The 19888-nt window shown below is 32.3% G+C and overlaps 1 protein-coding gene across 1 annotated transcript in view; it reads right to left on the bottom strand.

Moving 5' to 3' along the window:
• Positions 1-8098: 8098 nt before the first annotated feature.
• LOC105348156 (uncharacterized) overlaps positions 8099-19888 on the bottom strand; it is a 48518-nt gene continuing 36728 nt past the window's right edge. The window contains exons 17-25 of the mRNA XM_066088416.1: positions 17539-17691; positions 16391-16434; positions 16276-16307; positions 16078-16187; positions 14534-14686; positions 11290-11336; positions 9085-9153; positions 8375-8493; positions 8099-8285 (exon numbers count right to left, since the gene is read on the bottom strand). Coding sequence (XP_065944488.1) covers positions 8193-8285; positions 8375-8493; positions 9085-9153; positions 11290-11336; positions 14534-14686; positions 16078-16187; positions 16276-16307; positions 16391-16434; positions 17539-17691 — 820 coding nt within the window. The 3' untranslated portion in view covers positions 8099-8192. The remainder of the gene's footprint in view (positions 8286-8374; positions 8494-9084; positions 9154-11289; positions 11337-14533; positions 14687-16077; positions 16188-16275; positions 16308-16390; positions 16435-17538; positions 17692-19888) is intronic.

Below are 19888 nucleotides of genomic sequence, written 5' to 3'. Positions count from 1 at the left end.
AGCTGCCGAGGAGCGCTGGGACGGGGGATGAGTCTGCTGGTGTCTGTGCTTGGTCTTGCTTGTCATGTATTTGATGTTCAAGGTCTTTCGGCTGCTTTGGCATTGTTTGTAATGGGTTTTTGTTCCACTTAGCAAATATGTCAATAATGTTGCACGTGTAAAGATATTAATGGAGGTCTTATTAATAACTGTGTTTGAACAATAATAATTGACTTTTAACTATATTTCTGATAATTTATTTCATATATATAACAATAATCTTTTATTTTTCAATTCGTATTCCAAATTTTTTTTAAAAGCATGTCAATATTAAAAAAAAATAAAGTTGCACTTGTTTCAAAGTTTAATTTTCAAAGCATGTTTAATTCTCAACATATAGACAAACTGTTAATGTAAGGTTGATATTCAGGGTTTAATTACAGCCTTGTAAATGGTGAAAAGATATCGCTATGAGTTTTGGTCATGTCCTTTTTACTGATTCCCTGGCAAGGTAGAAGTTTCGATATTGTTAGAAATAACATTACATGTGTATTGAATGAGAATACAAATCAGATGAACACCAGTTTGATTTTTGTTTGTATATTCTTCAATATATATTAATTTCCTTTGCGTCCTTTTAAACATAAAGTTTCGACTTGTCAACAACATGGCGATTTTCGCTTTGTGGTCATTTACTAGTTTTAATTAATTAATATATTTATGATCCGATATTTTAACATAAGTATTGTGTTTTACAATAATAGTTAAAAATATCTTTCACAACTTTTATGATAGAAATCCAAAAGAATATGTTTAGTTTGACCCCAAAAAATCATCATCTAACTGAACAAATTTTGTACGATTGACACTAATAGTATCCTGCGACCACCTGACACCATAACTAATTAACTTAAAAATCAAACATAACAATTAGTAACATATTACATAATTATGAAAGTATGGCATTTTGTGCGGAGTCGAATTATTATACTATTAAATGCTCTGTATAACGTTGCAAAGCGTTGGTCCCAGGTATGACAATTATTTGGTCAGATATGTTGCGTCTATTGTACTGGCACAATGCAAAATCAGCCAGCAAGATTGATGCCACACGCAAAGCTGTAAATCGTGCTATAAAGCAATTTCTTAGACGAGAGGAGGGTCTTGTCATAAGGTACCCAACAATTACTTTTGCACGGAAGCAGCTGTCCCGTTATGACGGAACACATCTTAATATTGATGATTTGGACAGTGCTGCATTCCTCAATAGCCTTCAGAGGGCCTTGAAACCATAGTGTGTTCATCATCAGAAATACCCAGATGATAAATAAATATTGGCACGTTCAATTATGTTACATTTTTCAGTGCACGTTAACATTAATTATGCCTATGGTAAGGCCAGGTGGGTTAAATTATTTACAGTTTAAGCATACACATTCATCGCGATTCAGTGGCGGGTGAACTCGTAGAGACAAGTCCATTTGGCGGAATTCGTAGATAATCACGAATGAGGATTTATCTAATGTCTGTCTCAAAACTCTGGGGGGTATTTATCCTCAGTACTGGAGAGGACCCAGGGGTCACTTCATTGGTACACGAAGGACCGGCTTAGGGCAAGCTTGGGGGGGGGGGGGCTACCCCTGTGGGATGTGTCATCCCCAAGTGGGTTATACCAGGGGAGGCAGGTAAGAGTTAAGGCCCGAGTCAGAACTTGGGTTGTGGAAGTCACTCTGGTGGGCACCTAGCGGACTGTTCCCACCACAGTCGGCTGGGGGGTACTATCGCGCCAGTAACCAGGGAAGGTCACCCCTGTAGAAGGGTAGTGTTCCTTCGGTTCCGCCGGTATGGGCTTGCTTTGTTTAGATAGATTGTGACAAAACTTCCCATTAAATGTTATTACAGTCTTAATATCGGAAATAAATTCCCATGTTTATTTACTTGTTGTTAATTCTAATATTCGGTGTATCTGGGATTAATTGCATTTATCACCATATTGTCACAATCTGGGTTGGGGGCGGCGGAATCCGGGGATTACCACGAAGGGGGGTTTCTCTAATGTCTGTCTCAAAACTCTAGGGGTTATCCATCGTCAGTGCTGGGGAGGATTCAGGGGTCACTTCATTGGTACATGAAGGACCGGCTTGACCCTTGGTGCCAAGGGCAAGCTTGGGGGGAGGGGCTACACCCTGTGGAGTGTGTTATCTCCAGGTGGGTTATACCAGGGGAGGCAGGTAAGAGTTAGGGCCCGAGTCAGAGCTTGATTTCCTTTTTTAGTTGGGGCAGTCACTCTGGTGGGCACCTAGAAGACTGTTCCCATCAAAGTCGCCCGTTGGGGCACCATCGCGCCAAAGACCAAGGGAGGTCACCCCTTTAGGCTGGTAGTGTTCCTTGGGTTCCGCCAGTATGGGCCTGCTTTGTATAAATAGGAATTAGAATTCCTAAATAGAAATAGAATAGAAATAGGAAAAAGAATCATTTCTTTCTTCTTTAGAATAATTTTAATCAAATACAATTTCAGCTATTCATTTATCTATTACATTTTTAAAAGCATAGTAATGCAAAGTAATGCCTTGTAATGCCAGCATTACACTAGATTTTGGAAAGTAATGAACTACATTACCATTACTTGTAATGCTAATTTTGTGGCATTACACGTTACTAGCATTGCAACGCATTACCATTACATTTAGCATTACCCCAATCCTGTTAGTATAAACGTAATAATTTGAAGGAATTTTAAAAAAATGATTATACATGCGCTTAGACAATAACAGAAGGATAGAAAACAGCATTAAAACCATGAACTAAAAGTTTGCAATGTATATAAAACAAATGACTAATGAATTCAAGAAATACAAACGAAGCGGTCTTACCGGTTAAGTTAAAAGAGATGTTCTAAAACTGTATATCTGAGGGTTTCATTATATAGCAATAATTTAATATTGATTTGAGAAGTTACATTTTCATCCCAAGTTACTTTTGACTAGTTATGCAAGTCTTTAATAGATTACTTTGGTGTCATAGACAAATCTACACTTCATCTGATTTTAGTTTGTTTGAGAAACCTTAACAAGTATTATAAATTATCTAATTAAGTCTTAGTAAGTGTTATAAAAATGCAAGGATGAGGATAATAAGGCAGTTGTCGATTTTAGCTTTTTGTGACGGAAAATAAATTACCTTTAGAGCTTGTTGGCATATAGCAACAAAACAATTCAATCTCTTACAAATGCCTCGTCAAAAGACTCTCTTTTTCATACAGATGGCTTAAAACTTTCAGGAAATGTGTAAACTGAGAGAGAGAGAGAGAGAGAGAGAGAGAGGTCCATATTACTTGTTTCATGCCAACGTTGCTTATTTAAACGATTGAATTTGTTAAGCCGTTTTCTGATGTTTTTGACATTTTGATTTTCGACATATTCTTTACGGACAAAAAATAATCCTAAACCATATACCACCGTGTGTACATTGATAACACACGGAATACAATGCAGAAACAAATTGCAAACTTTGATTTACTGGATTAGTGACTTAAACTTCTAGGTGTAATATAAAACAGACTGATTAAAAGCATGTCATGATAATCTTGAAGTATTGGCCCAAGGCAGTGATGTAACAAGACAGGATGAAGGAAATCGGTTTCCAGTAAATCTGACAACAAAAATTCTGATGCCTTTAGATGCCTGTGTCGGTATCTACGATGAGTTATTTCCTGACTAGCAACGTTTTGATTGATAAGTAAATTAAAGATTACATTTATCATACTCAGGTGAATTTTCTGATTAAGGAAGTCAATTTTTATGCAAATTTGTAGTTGTTAACATACTTTTGGCAAATACATGTATGTAAAAAACTAAGTTAAGCAATAAAGAAATTAAGAAAATATTTAATTCCATATCATACAGGTTGAAACTTTTTAGTACAAAAACACTTTATCAAAATAAGTCACGACAAAGCTTCTCATCTAATAACCCGATAGTACATACATTAATTCAGAGAATAATATGAAGCAAAATTTCTTTAAAAATTCAAACAGCAACTTCTAAAATATATATCAGCATAATAACCGAACATTTTTTAAATATTATAAATCTGCAACAAGGGCATGTTTTCATAAAATTATGAAGTTTTTTAGCCGAAAAAGTAAAGAAAAAAATGTTTTCTTTGGTGATTCATGCGAGATATGAAGGTGTCAACAATGCAGACAAAATACATAACCGGCGTTAGCATGTTATGATTTTTCTGCAATGATCAAATTGATTATGTAATATCAAAACCTCACCAAAGAATATTAATGCAGTTACAAATCAACAAGATGATGTATTACCCAAATCCCAGAAGTCACTTTATTGATCAGGATTTAATCCATTTCCAGTTTTATGCATAGTTGGAACAACAAAACCAAGACAATAGTAACATTAGAACATGCACAACGTGCTTGTTTATAGAAGCTTTTATCATAACCGATATCATCTGCAGAGAGAATAAAATGTAATCAACCTATTCATATCTTGATACGAGTAGTGATAAAGTAGCAAATACATGCATGTTGACATGTAATTCAAAAGGCTTTATGTGCTATCCAATGTTTTCAATTGAAACGAAAGGTTGCATTGTTCCTAATATTCAATTAAATAGTTAATTTAGCATTTTATTTCTCTACTAGTGAAAAAAATGTTTTAACTTTCATGCATCTTCATTCTCGAAACGATAGATGTAGGCAATGTGTAGCAAATCTAGGAGCTTGAAGCCTGTAGTAAATTTCCTTAAATTTGTATACAGTCACATATGTCCGCAAGGTAAGAACATTTTAAAATATTTTGCAATCTATTAACACTTATTGAAGTGTTAGGCAGATTGAGGCTGTTCTAATTGGGTTCGGTTATCAGCTGGATGTTTTAAGATAATTAAGGTGTACAGTTTTGGTACACAAAGCATTTTCAGTGCGGGAAGATACTTATCTCATTGAATCCACAGCTGCTTGTAAAAGAAATATGCTTATTGTCAATATATACTAGATTTTGAACCGTGCGTGCACGGGTTGACATTGCATTTGATATTGGACATTTACGAAAATCAAATAGATATATCGACACACCTCATTGTTAACATTTACATAACCAAGCTTTAAGCCCACAATAGTGCTATTAATTTTACTACACTCTGCTTAGTTAGAATAATCTAACTGTGTCAAGGGACAGGCCTTTACAACAATTAAAATGCCACCCATATACCCGTAATTTAGCAGAAAATTGCAGAATCGCTGCGAAACGATTTTGGAGAAAATTAATGAAGTTGCATTGTAAATAACAGTCAAATTATTTATAACAAACCATTTTGAGGCTGTAATTCCTTTTCATCTAAAAATTTGATTCATATTTTTGAAGAATTCAACACTTTTTCATCAACATTTTTTACTTGCTTCAAAACACCACGTTGACATTCGGAACTCTCGGAATGCACTGTGTTACAGTTATCTCCCGTATTTTCTTTGATGAACATAATATATAGGAACTTTCCAATGAAAATTTACACGTATTTGAATTATCGTTTCTGAGTTTATCCATGCAAATGTGATACTGTGGAAACATTAGCTAATGAGCCTCCCGTGATTTAGCATGAATGTAATGTGCATGCGCAAGATTGTAAAATCCAAAAAATGCCAGATGATTTCCGGAATTTTTTGAGGAATTTACGTTGATTATTGATTAGCGAAGCTTGATTGAAAAAAAAACAAAAACAAATTGGTAATCTTCAAATGCCAATGATGTTTAAAGTAAGTAAAGCAAAAGACAGTACTATTCCGATTTATCGGTATTGATGGCCAAAAACTCGAGTCTATTATTTTAATAAAGTAGTATAGATTATAGAACTAAAAATATATACTCGGCTCAATATGGAAACGGATACTTGCAGAGATTCTATCAATGTAATTAGGGAGTTTATCAGCGTCCCAATGCTTCAAGGGATTTTGCATAAATCTCTGTATTTAAACATTATTGTTTGATTTTAAACAACATTTCTAATATTTAATCATTTTTGCTACACATTTTATAACAATAATATCCATTTATTTTATACAATATCTTTGTCATACATTTGTTATAAAGCATGCTAATCAAGAAAACGAGCTGCACTTGGCATTTTTTTGGATTTATTCTTAACTTCTAGTCACACCATTAAAATGAACTCTGTGATTTGAACGTTTGCTTTTGTGAATGTGTCTTAACGTTTATTACAATTTTTTTTAATTCTAAAATACAGTGTTTATAAGAACAATCTTCCGACCCACAAATCATCTCTTTTTTGGTATCAAAAAAGTTTCTTTGACCCTTTTTCAATCATACCTGTCAAATTTGACCATTTTCCCTTTATCATAGAATCATTAATAAGTGACAGTTTATATGGTCTTTAATCACATTTTTAAAACCACATTAGAAATATTTCTTTGTACATATATATATATATATATACCAAATATTGCTGTAATGATAACTCTTCAAGCCTATCCAAGAATTACGAATCAATTTTGAAGCCAAAAACCCAACAATTTCATAAAAATGAGCGAAACAAAATGGGCGTGTCTTCGGGCTTTATTAGATTTGACCAAGCCCCGACCAAAATTATCACCTCATAATACTCAAATACTCCTTGAATAAAGAGAATACCACTAAAAGTTAGTCTATTCACATGCTGTCATGAAATCGGCATTCTACACCCGCATGTCATGTTTATTCTGGATATACAAGTATATTATATTTTGAACAAAAGCTTATGTATTCACTTTTGACCTAAAAATTAATATTCTGCTGGCTGATTTTCTTAGCTTTTTAAAATAGCTAACCTTGTAATCATTATCTGTTTTGAACTTTTAGATCCATTTGCCCGGATTTATTGACGGTTGTTTTTTCGGATCGAGAACCGTTCGTTGTTCACCTTTGCGAATTTTTTTAGCTACACGTTTAGGGAGCCTGCCAATGACATTTTGTCCCTGCCATGCCTCGGGATTTGTGTGCAGGGTTTGTGCGGAACTCAGATCAGTGCCTCATTATTGGTCATAAACGGACTGTGCATAAATTTTGTCACTTGAAGAAAAAAAATAAATTTTTCATTTCCGGAATTTGTTCCACCTTTTCACAAATAAGAACGAGTGCACTAATGGGCCCCGGTAAAAAGTGAAAAAAAATTATGATTCAAATTAAGCATAGTTTTTATCTACTGATATATTAACTATAAGAATCAACAAGCTTTAGTGCTAAATTTGGTGTATATAAAAAGTACGAAGCTTTACAACATAGTAGGGGTTAGTCGATATTCGTGATTCTATACAGTAAATCGGGGACGGACATTCATTTTAAAGCTTCTGTTTATTGTCAGCCTTACCGTGTAGAAACTTGTTGAAAAGACAAAAAGATGCATTATATATTTTAAACTCTTGTTAAAATAAAGGATTGTACACCAATTGCTGATATTTTAAAAAAGGAAAAATGTATGAAAATGAGGAGGTCTTTTTTTTTAATCAAGCGGGAGCTATTATCTGCATGAACCGTGTTAAACCCACGTATGAAAAAAATATTTCAAAAAGTACTGACACTTTTTAAATCGCTTAAATTTCCATCAGCTTTTTATGGTCAGTGCCTCTCTGCTATAGTGAGATTACAGTGTTGGCCTAATTAGTAGGTTTATATGTTGTTTTAGCTGTTCAAATAAAAAAATATTGTTTGACACAAATTCCGAAAAGGCTTGATTTACCTCAATCTAAATTACCCCCACCGAAACAAAACGAAGACCTGCTCATTGCTTACAACGAGGTCGCATTCAGTCATTATTTTTTAAAGTACTGTCAATTAATTACATATTTATAAGCAATAGCTAAATACTTTCAATCAAAGTGCACATGTCCTCGACTAGCAAGTTGAACAATTTACAGCATTGATCAAATCATTTAATCTCACATTTGTTTAATGTTGATTGTTAAATTTTAACGTTTTCTGTTGAAAACCAAATGAGTTTTTAAGCAACCATCGCAAAAGTTTTATACGTTTTTTAGCCATGACATCTTATATTTAATGTTATCGATTAATATAAAGTTAACAAATAACTAAAACTAAAATCATGCACAAAATTTATTCATATGTATACGAATTGTCCATACATGTTACAAATGATCTTATTTGGGATCATTTTCCATGTTCATATATGCAGCTGTAGTTCTATGGTATAATATTAGTGATACACTGATGATCTTCACAACACAAGATCTCGACGTGAGGTACGGCCGCTTTAATAAAGTTGCAGTTTTCTTTCTAGAAAACAATACGTTAAATGATGTGTGAAAATAAGAACAGTTTTTTTTTCAGGTTAAAATTGCAATGTGAAATGCATTAAAATTTACCTCAGAACAATGTACAACCGTTGCACCGTTAAACGAGCGTATCATGCAAACTTGTCCAGGGTAGCAAGTCCCATTCCATACACAATTCAGGTCCGCATCGCATTTAGGGCACATTAATCCTTTAAAAACAAAATATATGCATAGCCACACAAGATGTAGTAGAATTATTTAATAAATTTGTTTTTTCAGGCTTTACTACATGTTTAGAGCATGTCCAAATTTAACACCTGCAGATTTGTGTAACAATTGTCATTTTGCAATCTACAGGATCTTTATTGACATAAAGACATTCCACTCTAGAAATGTATATGTTTTGCATTTGAGTTGCGTGCTAAAACGTTCTCGTAAACCTGTAGTAGCTTTCAATAAGGGGTGATATAATGACATAAGTTCCACAAAATAAGTCATAAAATAAAAACAAATACTGCTTAAATCAAAAGAGTATTAGAAACCATATTTGACTTTATAAACGGTATATTTAGACATAACAGGCAAAAGCAAATGATGAAAAGTTAACTACAGTAAGCAACTATACCAATATATAAAAAAAAAATTCTGTGGAATTTAATTTAATATAATCAAATGTTTAACTTTAATTTTTGTTCGTGTTATTTTAATTGCTCTTATAAACTTTAATGTAAACAAAGCAGTAATCATGCAGATCAACATGCAATTTGTAGTGTTTGTATATTAAGACAAACAGAAATTACCCGAGTGACTGGTACTAGCTGTACTCCCGATAGAAGACGGGGTGGTTTTTGCAGTTGCTTCTTTTTGAGCTGCCAAGGCAATAAACCGATTGTTTACAGTAATAATACAATTTGCAAATGTTTAACAAAAGTTCATACAATTTAGCAAAATTTGAATATTAAATAGTGTTTCCTGTCAAAATCAACTTCATTTGAATTTTCTCAACTTTTCATAGCTTTTATATCAGACCCATCATTGACATATTTATATGATCAGCGTTTTCTTTGCATCAGCCATGCAAGTGTGGTAATATAGGATCAGTATTAGCTTAGATATGGCCGTTTTAGTGCACCTGCTTTATAAACGTTAACCTTCTCCAGAAACGTTACCCTTTTCCAGTTTCTAAAAAGTTTGGCCAAGATTCAGAACCTAAGTCTGTCAGATTTATAAGACTGCCCAGATGCATCATCCATGCAAGTTTGGTGAAGAAAGGACAAGTAACAACATGCAATTTTCTTAGAATAGTGGTTTGAATGCGAAATTATTTGATAGTGTTATTGCCAAGCATTCGGACCAAGCAGCTTTAAAAACAAGAGAAAAATGGGCCACAACACTCACGTGTGCAACAATAGCCAAAACTCTGATAAAATAACGTTACAATATAAAATTAATTTTTCCAGACATTTTATTTGTAATCATCAACATTCTTTTATTAGTTAGCATTCATGAAAATATATATATTTTTTTAACTTCTTTTCAAAAATCCCCCTTCCACGTTATACCCGTCCTTATCTCGGGTATTATTTAGCTTTAGATGTGATTAAAAAAAACTTTAATCTACACAACCGGTAGTTTCACTAATTTTTTTTTGGGGGGGGGGATCTTTCAGCTTTTCTAGCTAAACGGTTTTCCAAAAGAAGACATTTTAAGGATTTTCCGTATATATTCCTTTGTAAAAGGTCGATCTCTCCTCCATTGTCGCCCCCACGCTGCCTCCAAATATCATTATTTGAACAAACTCGATCATATAAATGTTGCTCTCATAAAGTGGTAACCAGGTCAATGAATTAAAATGTTAGCATTCAAACTAGATGATGTAGGAGCTGTGTTGATAATGGAAAAGGTTACAGAGAAATAACAACGTTCTAATGTAAGACAGGGTGGATTAAAATCACTGTGTCAACGAAAAAAGTTATCTTCCACACCTCTGTGTTTCGGAAAATTCAAGACGGGACGAACGATTGTAGATAAAGAAGGGCAAAAAGGCGATAATAAGATAATAAGACGGTTAAAGTATAAAACTTACCTTCAGTGTTTTCGTCTTTATTATCTATTCTAATAAAATACTAATATGTGTGTGTATTTTTTCGTGCATATACAATCCTTTCTAATTCAATTGTGGTACATCTGTCAGGACCAGTGGTGAATAATGAAAATAGATTTCGTGCTTTTACGAATATATTTAGAATCACAGGGTTTTCGAGCGGCAAAGCCTTGAGCGTTGACGAATGAAAATTAAACATCGTATTATGGGGTGTCGAGTTGCTAGATTTTGGCGCAGACCATCGGACCTTTGAGTGATCCTCAAACTGTTGAGTCACATCCTACTTTCAAGTCCGACATATTCATTCGTCAGAAATGAATAAATCTCCTTATGATGCTGATGTTTAATAAATTTAATAAATTTTGACAGTTTAATACTATTTTTTTATCGTATTTATTAGTAAATTAAGCTCGAATACACCATATTTATCCTGGTTTTTGTTATCAAGCACCATCAAATATCTTCATTCTCAAATCTCAAATCATTGATAGTTTCGTTTTTAGTTTCATTGTTTCGGTCGGTATCAAAACAAGCTATGGTTGTCCTTTAAATTTGCAGTTTTAAACATGTGATGATTTACGTTATTTGAAACCATGCTGCACAAGATTTAGGTACCATTTAGAAAAAAAGGAAAATTATGCTAACGGATGACATTTAAGAACAAAAACTAAATTTTTTTTTTTCAAAAGCAGAAACTGTTGCTCTAAGCTGCAAGTTATTATCTGTTGCAGTCGGCTGTCTGATGGTGATTTTAATAGTAATTGGCGCCGTAGTTACTGATGTTGAAACAAAACTTGACGTATCAACTAAAGCTTAATCCAAAGAAAATATGTAATATATCAAACAGTAGTTAGTATAATAAAATTATGCAATCTAATGATAAATCATAAAATATCCTTACCATGCTGATCAAAATAAACTTTGAAACATCGTATCTCAGCAAGAGCACTGCAAAATATGTTGAAAATATTAAATCGTTTTTTGTGACATTTAAGATAATAATATATGGCTTCTTATGACTTCTTAAACCAATCACAAACAACCGTTTTCAAGACTGAATTTGTGAAAATATTACTTGATTTCAATAAATAAATAAAATTTGGTACATTTTATTTTGTTCTTTAGCTTGTAAATAGTTATCTTTAAATTTCAGAAGCATGTTTATGCTTGACCGCGTTTTTACCACAAACCTTATGAAACGTTTTGATGTAAAATGTAAAAGTATGTATACAATTATTTTTACTTCTCCTTGTTTTTTTTTCTACATGATTATTAAAGTTTATTTCTAGCTATATGAGCGTTGTTCGGAAATTATTGAGACATTTTCTCTTATTCTTTTAGTAAAAAAGATAAACTCTTGAAATTTCACCAAAACGTAAATCAGGATAGAGATTATCAATGTGAAAAGTTTCTTGTCCATGGCATAAATAGTTAATTCCTGGTAAGCTGACCAACGTGCCTTTGTCCAGTCACCCGGCGCAACCGCAAACTTTTCGCAACGTCATTTTAACGCTTCTTATTGCTCCTCTGTTTTAAACACCTTACAAACGAACGGAAATAAGAATTATTCTTTATTTCTCATCTTTTGTTTTCATTTTAAGATGTCATCATTTATATTTTTTATAATTCTTGTTTTTTATGGTAAAAATCGAGTTATTTTTACCCGAAAGTCTAATTCCTGTGAATGTCTCCTGCAGTCATTTTTTATATATTTTAGAACTGTTGACAACAGTTACTGTGACAAAAGTTCTTGTTAATAATCCCTTTGGCCTAACAATCAGTGAAAAAAATATGATGAGCTGAGGCTCTATACCTTGTCTTGTCATGGTATAGTTTTTAAAGCAATTGCGTGGCCTTAAAAGGTCTTCTTCTGAGATTTCCACCAGTTTGACGGTTTTCAATGGGCCGCCTTGACGTCAAATTTCAATGTAAAGTCCTTGTCAGATTTCTATTGTTTGCTAAATATATGTGTACTATATCCGTATTTCAATTCGAACATCGGTGAAACTTAATCAAAAGTTAGTCGCAAAGAATAGCAAAATGAACATATTTAATTTGATTTCTTTTATCATTAACTGTAATTCTACGGACACTTATAAAATAGATGTTTAAGTTGTTAAATCTCCGAGTTCATGGATGCGCCGGGTACCCCGACCACCGTCTTGTTTATCTACCGTCGTAAACAAAATATTAGATATTCTTTTAATATTACTTTGTTTTATTATTTGTTGGCGTTTCTTCAGTGTCTATGCCAATTTTCACCAAAATTCGTCAATTAGAAAAGCAAATATTCGTGTTGTCTCAATAATTTCCGAACAACCCTCGTAAATGTATTGTTCATATTTTTTTTTTATTCTTTCATTTAACTAATAGTATATATGTATCTTATTTATATCCCTATAAATATCCGAAATTCTAATTACTTCAGGGCTTTATATGGTTTCAAGGTTATAGAATCATTTTTGCATTAATTGCCTCTTTTAAATGATATTAACATATGATATTAATTGTCTATGGTATATCTAGTCTCTGGTTTTATTATGTCACCTTATACTACAGTGTGTATCTATACTACTATATTAAAATAATAGACTCGAATTTTTTGTCTTTAATACCGAGAAATCGGAAGAGTACTGTCATTTGTTTTATATATTTTAAACATTATTGGCAATTGAAGATTACCAATTTGTTTTTACTTTTTCTTAATCAAGCTTCGCTAATTAATAATCAACGAAAATTCCTTTAAAAAATCCGGAAATCATATGAATTTTCTGGATTTTACAATCTTGCGCATGCGCATTACATTCACGCTAAATCACGGGAGGCTCTTTAGTTTTTGTTTCCAGAATATCACATTAGCATGGATAAACTTAGAAACGATTTTACAAATATGTGTAAATTTTCATTGAAAATTTGTCATATAGATTCTGTTCCTCAAAGGAAATACGGGAGATAACTCAAACTCAGTGCATTTAATATGAAAAATCCCGATATTTTCGAATGTCAGCTCGAAGTGAGTGAAAAACGTTGCTGGAGAGAGTGTTGAATTCTTCATTAATATGAATTAAAATTTTAGATGAAAGGTATCTACAGCCTCAAAATGGTTTATCATGAATAATTTGACTGTTATTTTCAATGCAGCTTCATTAATTTTCTTCAAGACACATACATTTCTATACACATTACGGGTATATCGGAGGCATTTTAACTGTGGTATAGGCAGAGACACATTTCGATTATTCTGTGTCGATGCATCTATTTCGTAAATATCCGATATCATATACAATGTCAACCCGTGCATGCACGGGTCAAAGTCTAGTTTGTATAGTATATGGTTTCCTTATTTGCAAAGCGTATGTGGGTGTATTATTATGTATTAAATGAATGAATTTGGTCGCAACACAGGATTCCGTCATATTCACTTAGTTATTGATAACTTGTGCGATTTCCTACAGTACAGAAGTCAGTCTTATTTAACAACATTTTATTTTAAAACATGACTCTTAAAGGCGCATGGTCACGATTTTGGTCAAATTTTATTTTCCTGTTTTTATTATTTACAATGCTTTTTGAATGCATTTCTAATGATCAAGTGAAATTTTGGTGGTCGTCGATGAGTTTTAAGCGAGATACAGGGCTCACAATTCTTCGTTATGTAAACAAGGCTCGTGCCCTGTTTTTGTTTACATAGGTTCAATATACCAGTAAAAAATCTTTTTCAAGATGATTTGTCAAAATTCGTATTCATTTTATACATAAATAAACAGTTCCTAACTATCAATACATTCATTTGAGGTCTAAAACTGGAATTTTCACTTCAACATTCAAAATGTAAACAAAAGCTTTGTTTACATAGTGAGGAATTGTAAGCTCTATAACTCGCTCATAACTCAACAAATGTCACTCAAATTTGGGTTGCCTATTAAAAATGCCTTACTGAAGCAGTATAAACATTAAAATCGGAAAAATAATTTTTGACAAAAATCGTGACCATGTCCCTTTAATATTTGAAAAAAAAAGACTTTGAAAAGAGGTCATTCTGGGCATTCTTTTATATTTGTACTCAGATTTCTTCTAGTATTATACTTTTTAAAAAGAAAAATAGAGCAAAAAAGAAAAAAAAAGCCAACCCATATTTATGTTACCCGAAATTTGGACTCTGAAAACAATAATCTTTGGTTTTCCTATTGTCAGACAAAGGCGATCCAATCCACACGTCGTAACGGCACTTCGAAGTGAAATTAGAAACAAAGATATGGGTGGATATTCCATCACTTGTTCTGTCCTTTAACACAGGGCTAGGAAAAAAAGAATGAAATCTTATACATGTACGTTTATCATTCATTAAACTACAGAGTGACAACCAAAATGGTTTTTTTTTTCGTAATGTAATAAGTAGTTTAATATTTAATAAACGCAATAACTCAATCAATAAATTGCCAAAACATTAAATGTATCTTTTAAAAATTTTTTATCATAAAAAGATATTAAAAGGAATGGTAATTTTGCACGTGGATTTGTGTTTATTGAATTTTATTCCTAGAGAAAAATTATATTGATAAACACATTATATTAAACTTATAAAATTGAAATAATGAATACATGTTTGCTACTAAAATGTACCTTTGTAACTACATTGCAGTATGTATATCCCCCCCCCCCTAAATAAATAAGAAATGAAAAAAAAAGAAAGTTAATCATTTCATTCAAATATATCTGTATCATTAATTAGAATATATGAAGAATATAGAGACGACTTCATTTTATCAGAAAGGCTAGTAAAACGTAAAGTTTTAAAAAAATGTTTATTATTCCGGGAAAAACATCTATCATTTAAAAGAGATTCTGAGTTTAGTTTGTTACTAAAACCTGCTCCTCGGGGAAATATTGTACTTTGTCAACTATAAATAACACTATGCAAAAAATAGAAGTTTAACATATATGCTCCTGGCCTTCAAAATATAGATGGTTGAGCTACCTTTGTTGTCGTTTGTGAAAAGATCTCGAGCTTTAAGTAAGCTAAAAGCAGGTTCAGTATGTAGCTACAACAGTACGTATCATAAAGAATATTTTTTATTATTTTTTTTTGAAATGAAAAAAGATTTAGTTTCCACTAAAACCGACGGCTTATTAACTATGTGTTTATGGAGAGAGGGCACGCCATCTTTCAATATTGCAATAATAGATACCCCAATACGGATAAAACAAATTTGTGAAGGATTTAATCAAGCAGCACAACATCCAGGTTGATGTTGCTTGTTATTAGCTCTATTGAGTACACTTAGGATGAGTTGAAGGGTTAATGTAGAAAACAAACCTTTAAATTAAAATCAACATGAACATGAATGGCTATTGTATAGAATTAACCATCAAATTACCATTAGAGAGATCAGATTTGTGACTGCCTTGACGAAGAATAAAGAACATCCATTAGGCTACCATTAAGGATTGTGTTCATAGCAAAACAAAGCATGATAGGAATGCCTTACTGGCGGGACAGTTAAAAGTGGCTTTGTTATTTGACTCTCATTATATTGAAACTCTGATCTTTAACCTACGTTTGAATCCAATTTAATAAAAAAACAAATAAATTTTCTTTAAACATTTTTAAGTAGTAATATTATATTTGTGACGTCATAAAACTCTATCTTTTATGAAACATTAAGAACTAATTTGATCAAGTTCTTACCAGTTAGCGTTGTTATATTCCTTACTGAGTGTAATCAGTACATGACATGGTTGTCCGAAGCTACAAGTAAACACCGTTCCATTGCTGGGTGATGACCAAATAAATCGGGCCTTAAATGAATAATAAGGCGAAATTACTCTTTTTCAAAGACCTATCAATATAAAAGTTTGAGTTTTAAGCATACATATTAAAGAATACCTGGCCATAATCAGGAAAGGTTTTTGGATGACCTGAAAAAAAAGAACGTTTATGTAAGTTACACTTGTTCATCATTTCAAAAATTAAATTTGTTTAAGATTTTTAGAATTCATACCCGATTCCATAAAAATACTGCAACATTTTACGTCGGCTGAAGTTCTAAAAAATAATGATTTAATAGATATTTAATTTCATAATTTCCCTTAACATATGGAATAAATCAAGCATTCACATTTTTTGATTTAAATTTTTTCAGTCTCAATAAACTTTGAAATGTTGTTAATAATAAAATGGTGGTTTATATATGCATGTTCTTCATGTTATGAATATATTTAAAAACAAAATCAAATAAGCAAAATTTGCAGTTGTATTCGAGCAATTTTAATGTTATGGGAAAAATACCAAACTAGGAAAGGACTATGAATGATATGGGCCTTAAATTTCCCCTAAAATGAACATCATCATTTTACTGTAATTCTTTGTGTAATTCTGTTTTTACTTTGTATAGATACATGCATGATGTTTTTCATTTTTATTTTCATTTTGATTCAAGTGCCCACAAGTTAGAAATATGACATCGTAACAAAGATAACTTTTTCTCGCCATTTTGCCTTTTTTAGCATAAAAAGGCACGACGTGTTCACGCAGTTTTTCTTTCAGAAAACATTGAGCGCATGCTTGAACAAACAAAATATTTTAATCAGAGACTAGTCTAGAATAAAAAGTGACAAAAAATTTACCTTGTTCAAAGCGAAGCTCTATTTTTTCCATTCGTAAAAAGATAAGAAAAATGTCAAGTTTTGACTAATTCTGTTTGAATTATAAAAATAGCGTCACTTTTGACGTCATATAAATGTACTAATTCAAATGAGTAGGTGAAAAATATTTTCATAACAACTCTTCTAAAAAAAATATCATACCAATTTATTGTGCCCGAAACACTTTAAAAAATGGCGAAATATGGGGACCAAATTTGACTCATATCATATATAGTTCTTTGTGTAAAATGATTATGTAAAGTAAGTCTCCAGACAAAATAGTGTTGGTCATTTTGAAACCCCCAAGCCAATGTCATTGTTCATTATAATTAATTCTCATTTGGTAATGTAACTTTAATTTACCATCCTTAAGGTGATATCTTTGATATAAATTAAAGAGTTTTTGAACAAATGCTGCGGATCAGACATCTTTCAGTTTGCATAAAGTCATATGTATAAAATTGTTTAAAAAGTACATTAAATATTAACATACATGGTTACATACCTGTTTGTTGAGGACAGGATAAGGCAAAACAAATCGGTTCCTGTTGATTTGTGTACCAGAACCACTTTACCAATTACATCCAGTGAAGAAGGAATTTTTTCATAGCGGATATTGATAACTTCTATGTTTGTACCGTTCCACCCAGTATGAAATCTATAAAATGAAACTTTGATTGTTTCTTAATTGTTACTTTCTTTAAACAGAAATACATATATATACCAATACTGCGTTATACCCAATAATTAAAGACTAACGAATCAATAAAAAAATGTTATGTTTTAAGAGCTACCGAATCCATTTACTACATGTATATAACAGGAAACATACTTGAAATAGATAATTATTAAATATTGACCTGCCTGTATAAATTGTTCATGTTCATTACATGACACTGAAATGAATGATTAGTCTTCATTTATTTAAAATAAAACGCGGTTTACGGACGACGACCCAATTCATTTCTAAAATAATGATGAACATTTTTATGAGTTAGAGTTACTACAGATATATTTTAAAAAAAATCAAAAATAACATGACAAGAGGCCAATAGGCCTTACGGTCACCTGAGTAGCATATAACCCATACACAAACTTTTCGAGGAGTCTCATTTATGCATTTAATTAGGTGTCATTCTGGAGTAGAACAATTATAAATTTGTAATGGAGACCATCTTCCTGTTTGAAATCTTTCAAAAAGAACTATGAAACCTCTAATTTTGGCGAAAAACTTAAAGATCTGGTCTACAAAATTATGAATTCAGTTTTCCTTTCAGGTGTGTGGGAGTAAAGAAGAAATTTTTAAACATTAGAAGCATTAACACCTATACATTCATTTTGGCCTTGCCCTAGAGTCAAAACCCATATTCCAGGGGACATGAAATTTAAAATTTTAGTAGAGGACTTCCTGGTTAACATAATATATATATATAAGAATATTTTTAAACATTTTATGCCTTAACACTATATTGCCATATTGCCCCCCCCCCCATATCTCCTGAAGCCCTAACCAAGGGGCCATGGATTTCACAATTTAGGTAGAGGAGTTAATGAACATCATAATCATGTATTCAGTTTTTTTCTCACATGTGTGGGAGTAAAGAAGAATATTTTTAAAGATTTAATACATTTTTACTATAGGGCTATATTGGCTCCACCCTAGAGCCAAAACCCCTGACACATGGATCATGAATTTCACAATTTTGGTAGAGGGCCTCATGGACATCATAATCATGCATTTCGTTTTTAACAAATATATATGGGAATAGAGAAGAAGATTTTTCTAAGATTTAATACATTTTTACTATATGGCCGTGTTTGCCCCACCCTAGAGCCCGAACCCATGATCCAGGGGCCAGGAATTTCACAATTTTGGTAGACGGCTTCATGGACATCATAACCATGCAACCGGTTTTTTCCTCATATGTATGGGAATAGAGAAGATTTTTGAAAATTTGGCTTTTATTGACATATTTTGCTCCACCTATGGTGCCCCGGGGATGGTAGAGCCATGAATTTCACAATTTAGATTCGACTTACCATAGAGATGCCTCACACCAAAACTGGTAACAATTAGCCTTGTATTTTTTAAGAAGAAGTTAACAATATAAAATTGTTAACACACGACAAACGACGCACGACGACGGACGAAAACGGATAGCAATAAGTCACCTGAGTTTACTCAGGTGACCTAAAAATCGAATTAGAATTTTAATAGGGACCATCTAATAAAATGTTTGTATCATTTTTTTTCAACTAAACATAATGGGGAAAGGTGTTCCTGTGACAGAAAATATAATTTTAAAACAATTCTGCAATAGATTTTTTATATAAGTTTGAGTATGTTACTTATATGATGATTTTAACTAAATAACATTTGAAAAAAACCCTTGTCATCTACTTTGTTTTTATCGGAGCACATGCCAAAGTGCGGTTCTGTAACTTTTCACGAGAAGTATGCACAAACAAAAAGAGGTTATGTTTATCATTTCGAGGTTGACTTATGAAACAAAACAACCATCAGAGTGTGTATTACATTTTTTACTAAAATACTTTAAAACTTAAGCACAGGGACAGTTTTACTCTATTTTCAATACAAGTATTGAAGCAGATCGAAATGTAAATAATGTGTTCACTGGCTGAAACTCTCTTGGCTAACCTTTGTAGATAGTTAACAATAACTTCAGCTAATAAAAACTTATTACAGTAATGTGATATCCCCTAATGAAATGTGTGCGGGTTAAATAATGTTGAAAAACGTATTTTAGATAAATAATAGCCTTGTTCGTTAAATCATAGCAAGGTCAGCCACTACTTCCACTACATAAAGTGTGTATTGATGATGTAGAACAGCT

Source organism: Magallana gigas, chromosome 6 (genome assembly GCF_963853765.1).
Source record: "Magallana gigas chromosome 6, xbMagGiga1.1, whole genome shotgun sequence".
Taxonomy (NCBI): Eukaryota; Metazoa; Mollusca; class Bivalvia; order Ostreida; family Ostreidae; genus Magallana; species Magallana gigas.
This window is presented reverse-complemented; position numbering and strand designations above follow the sequence as displayed.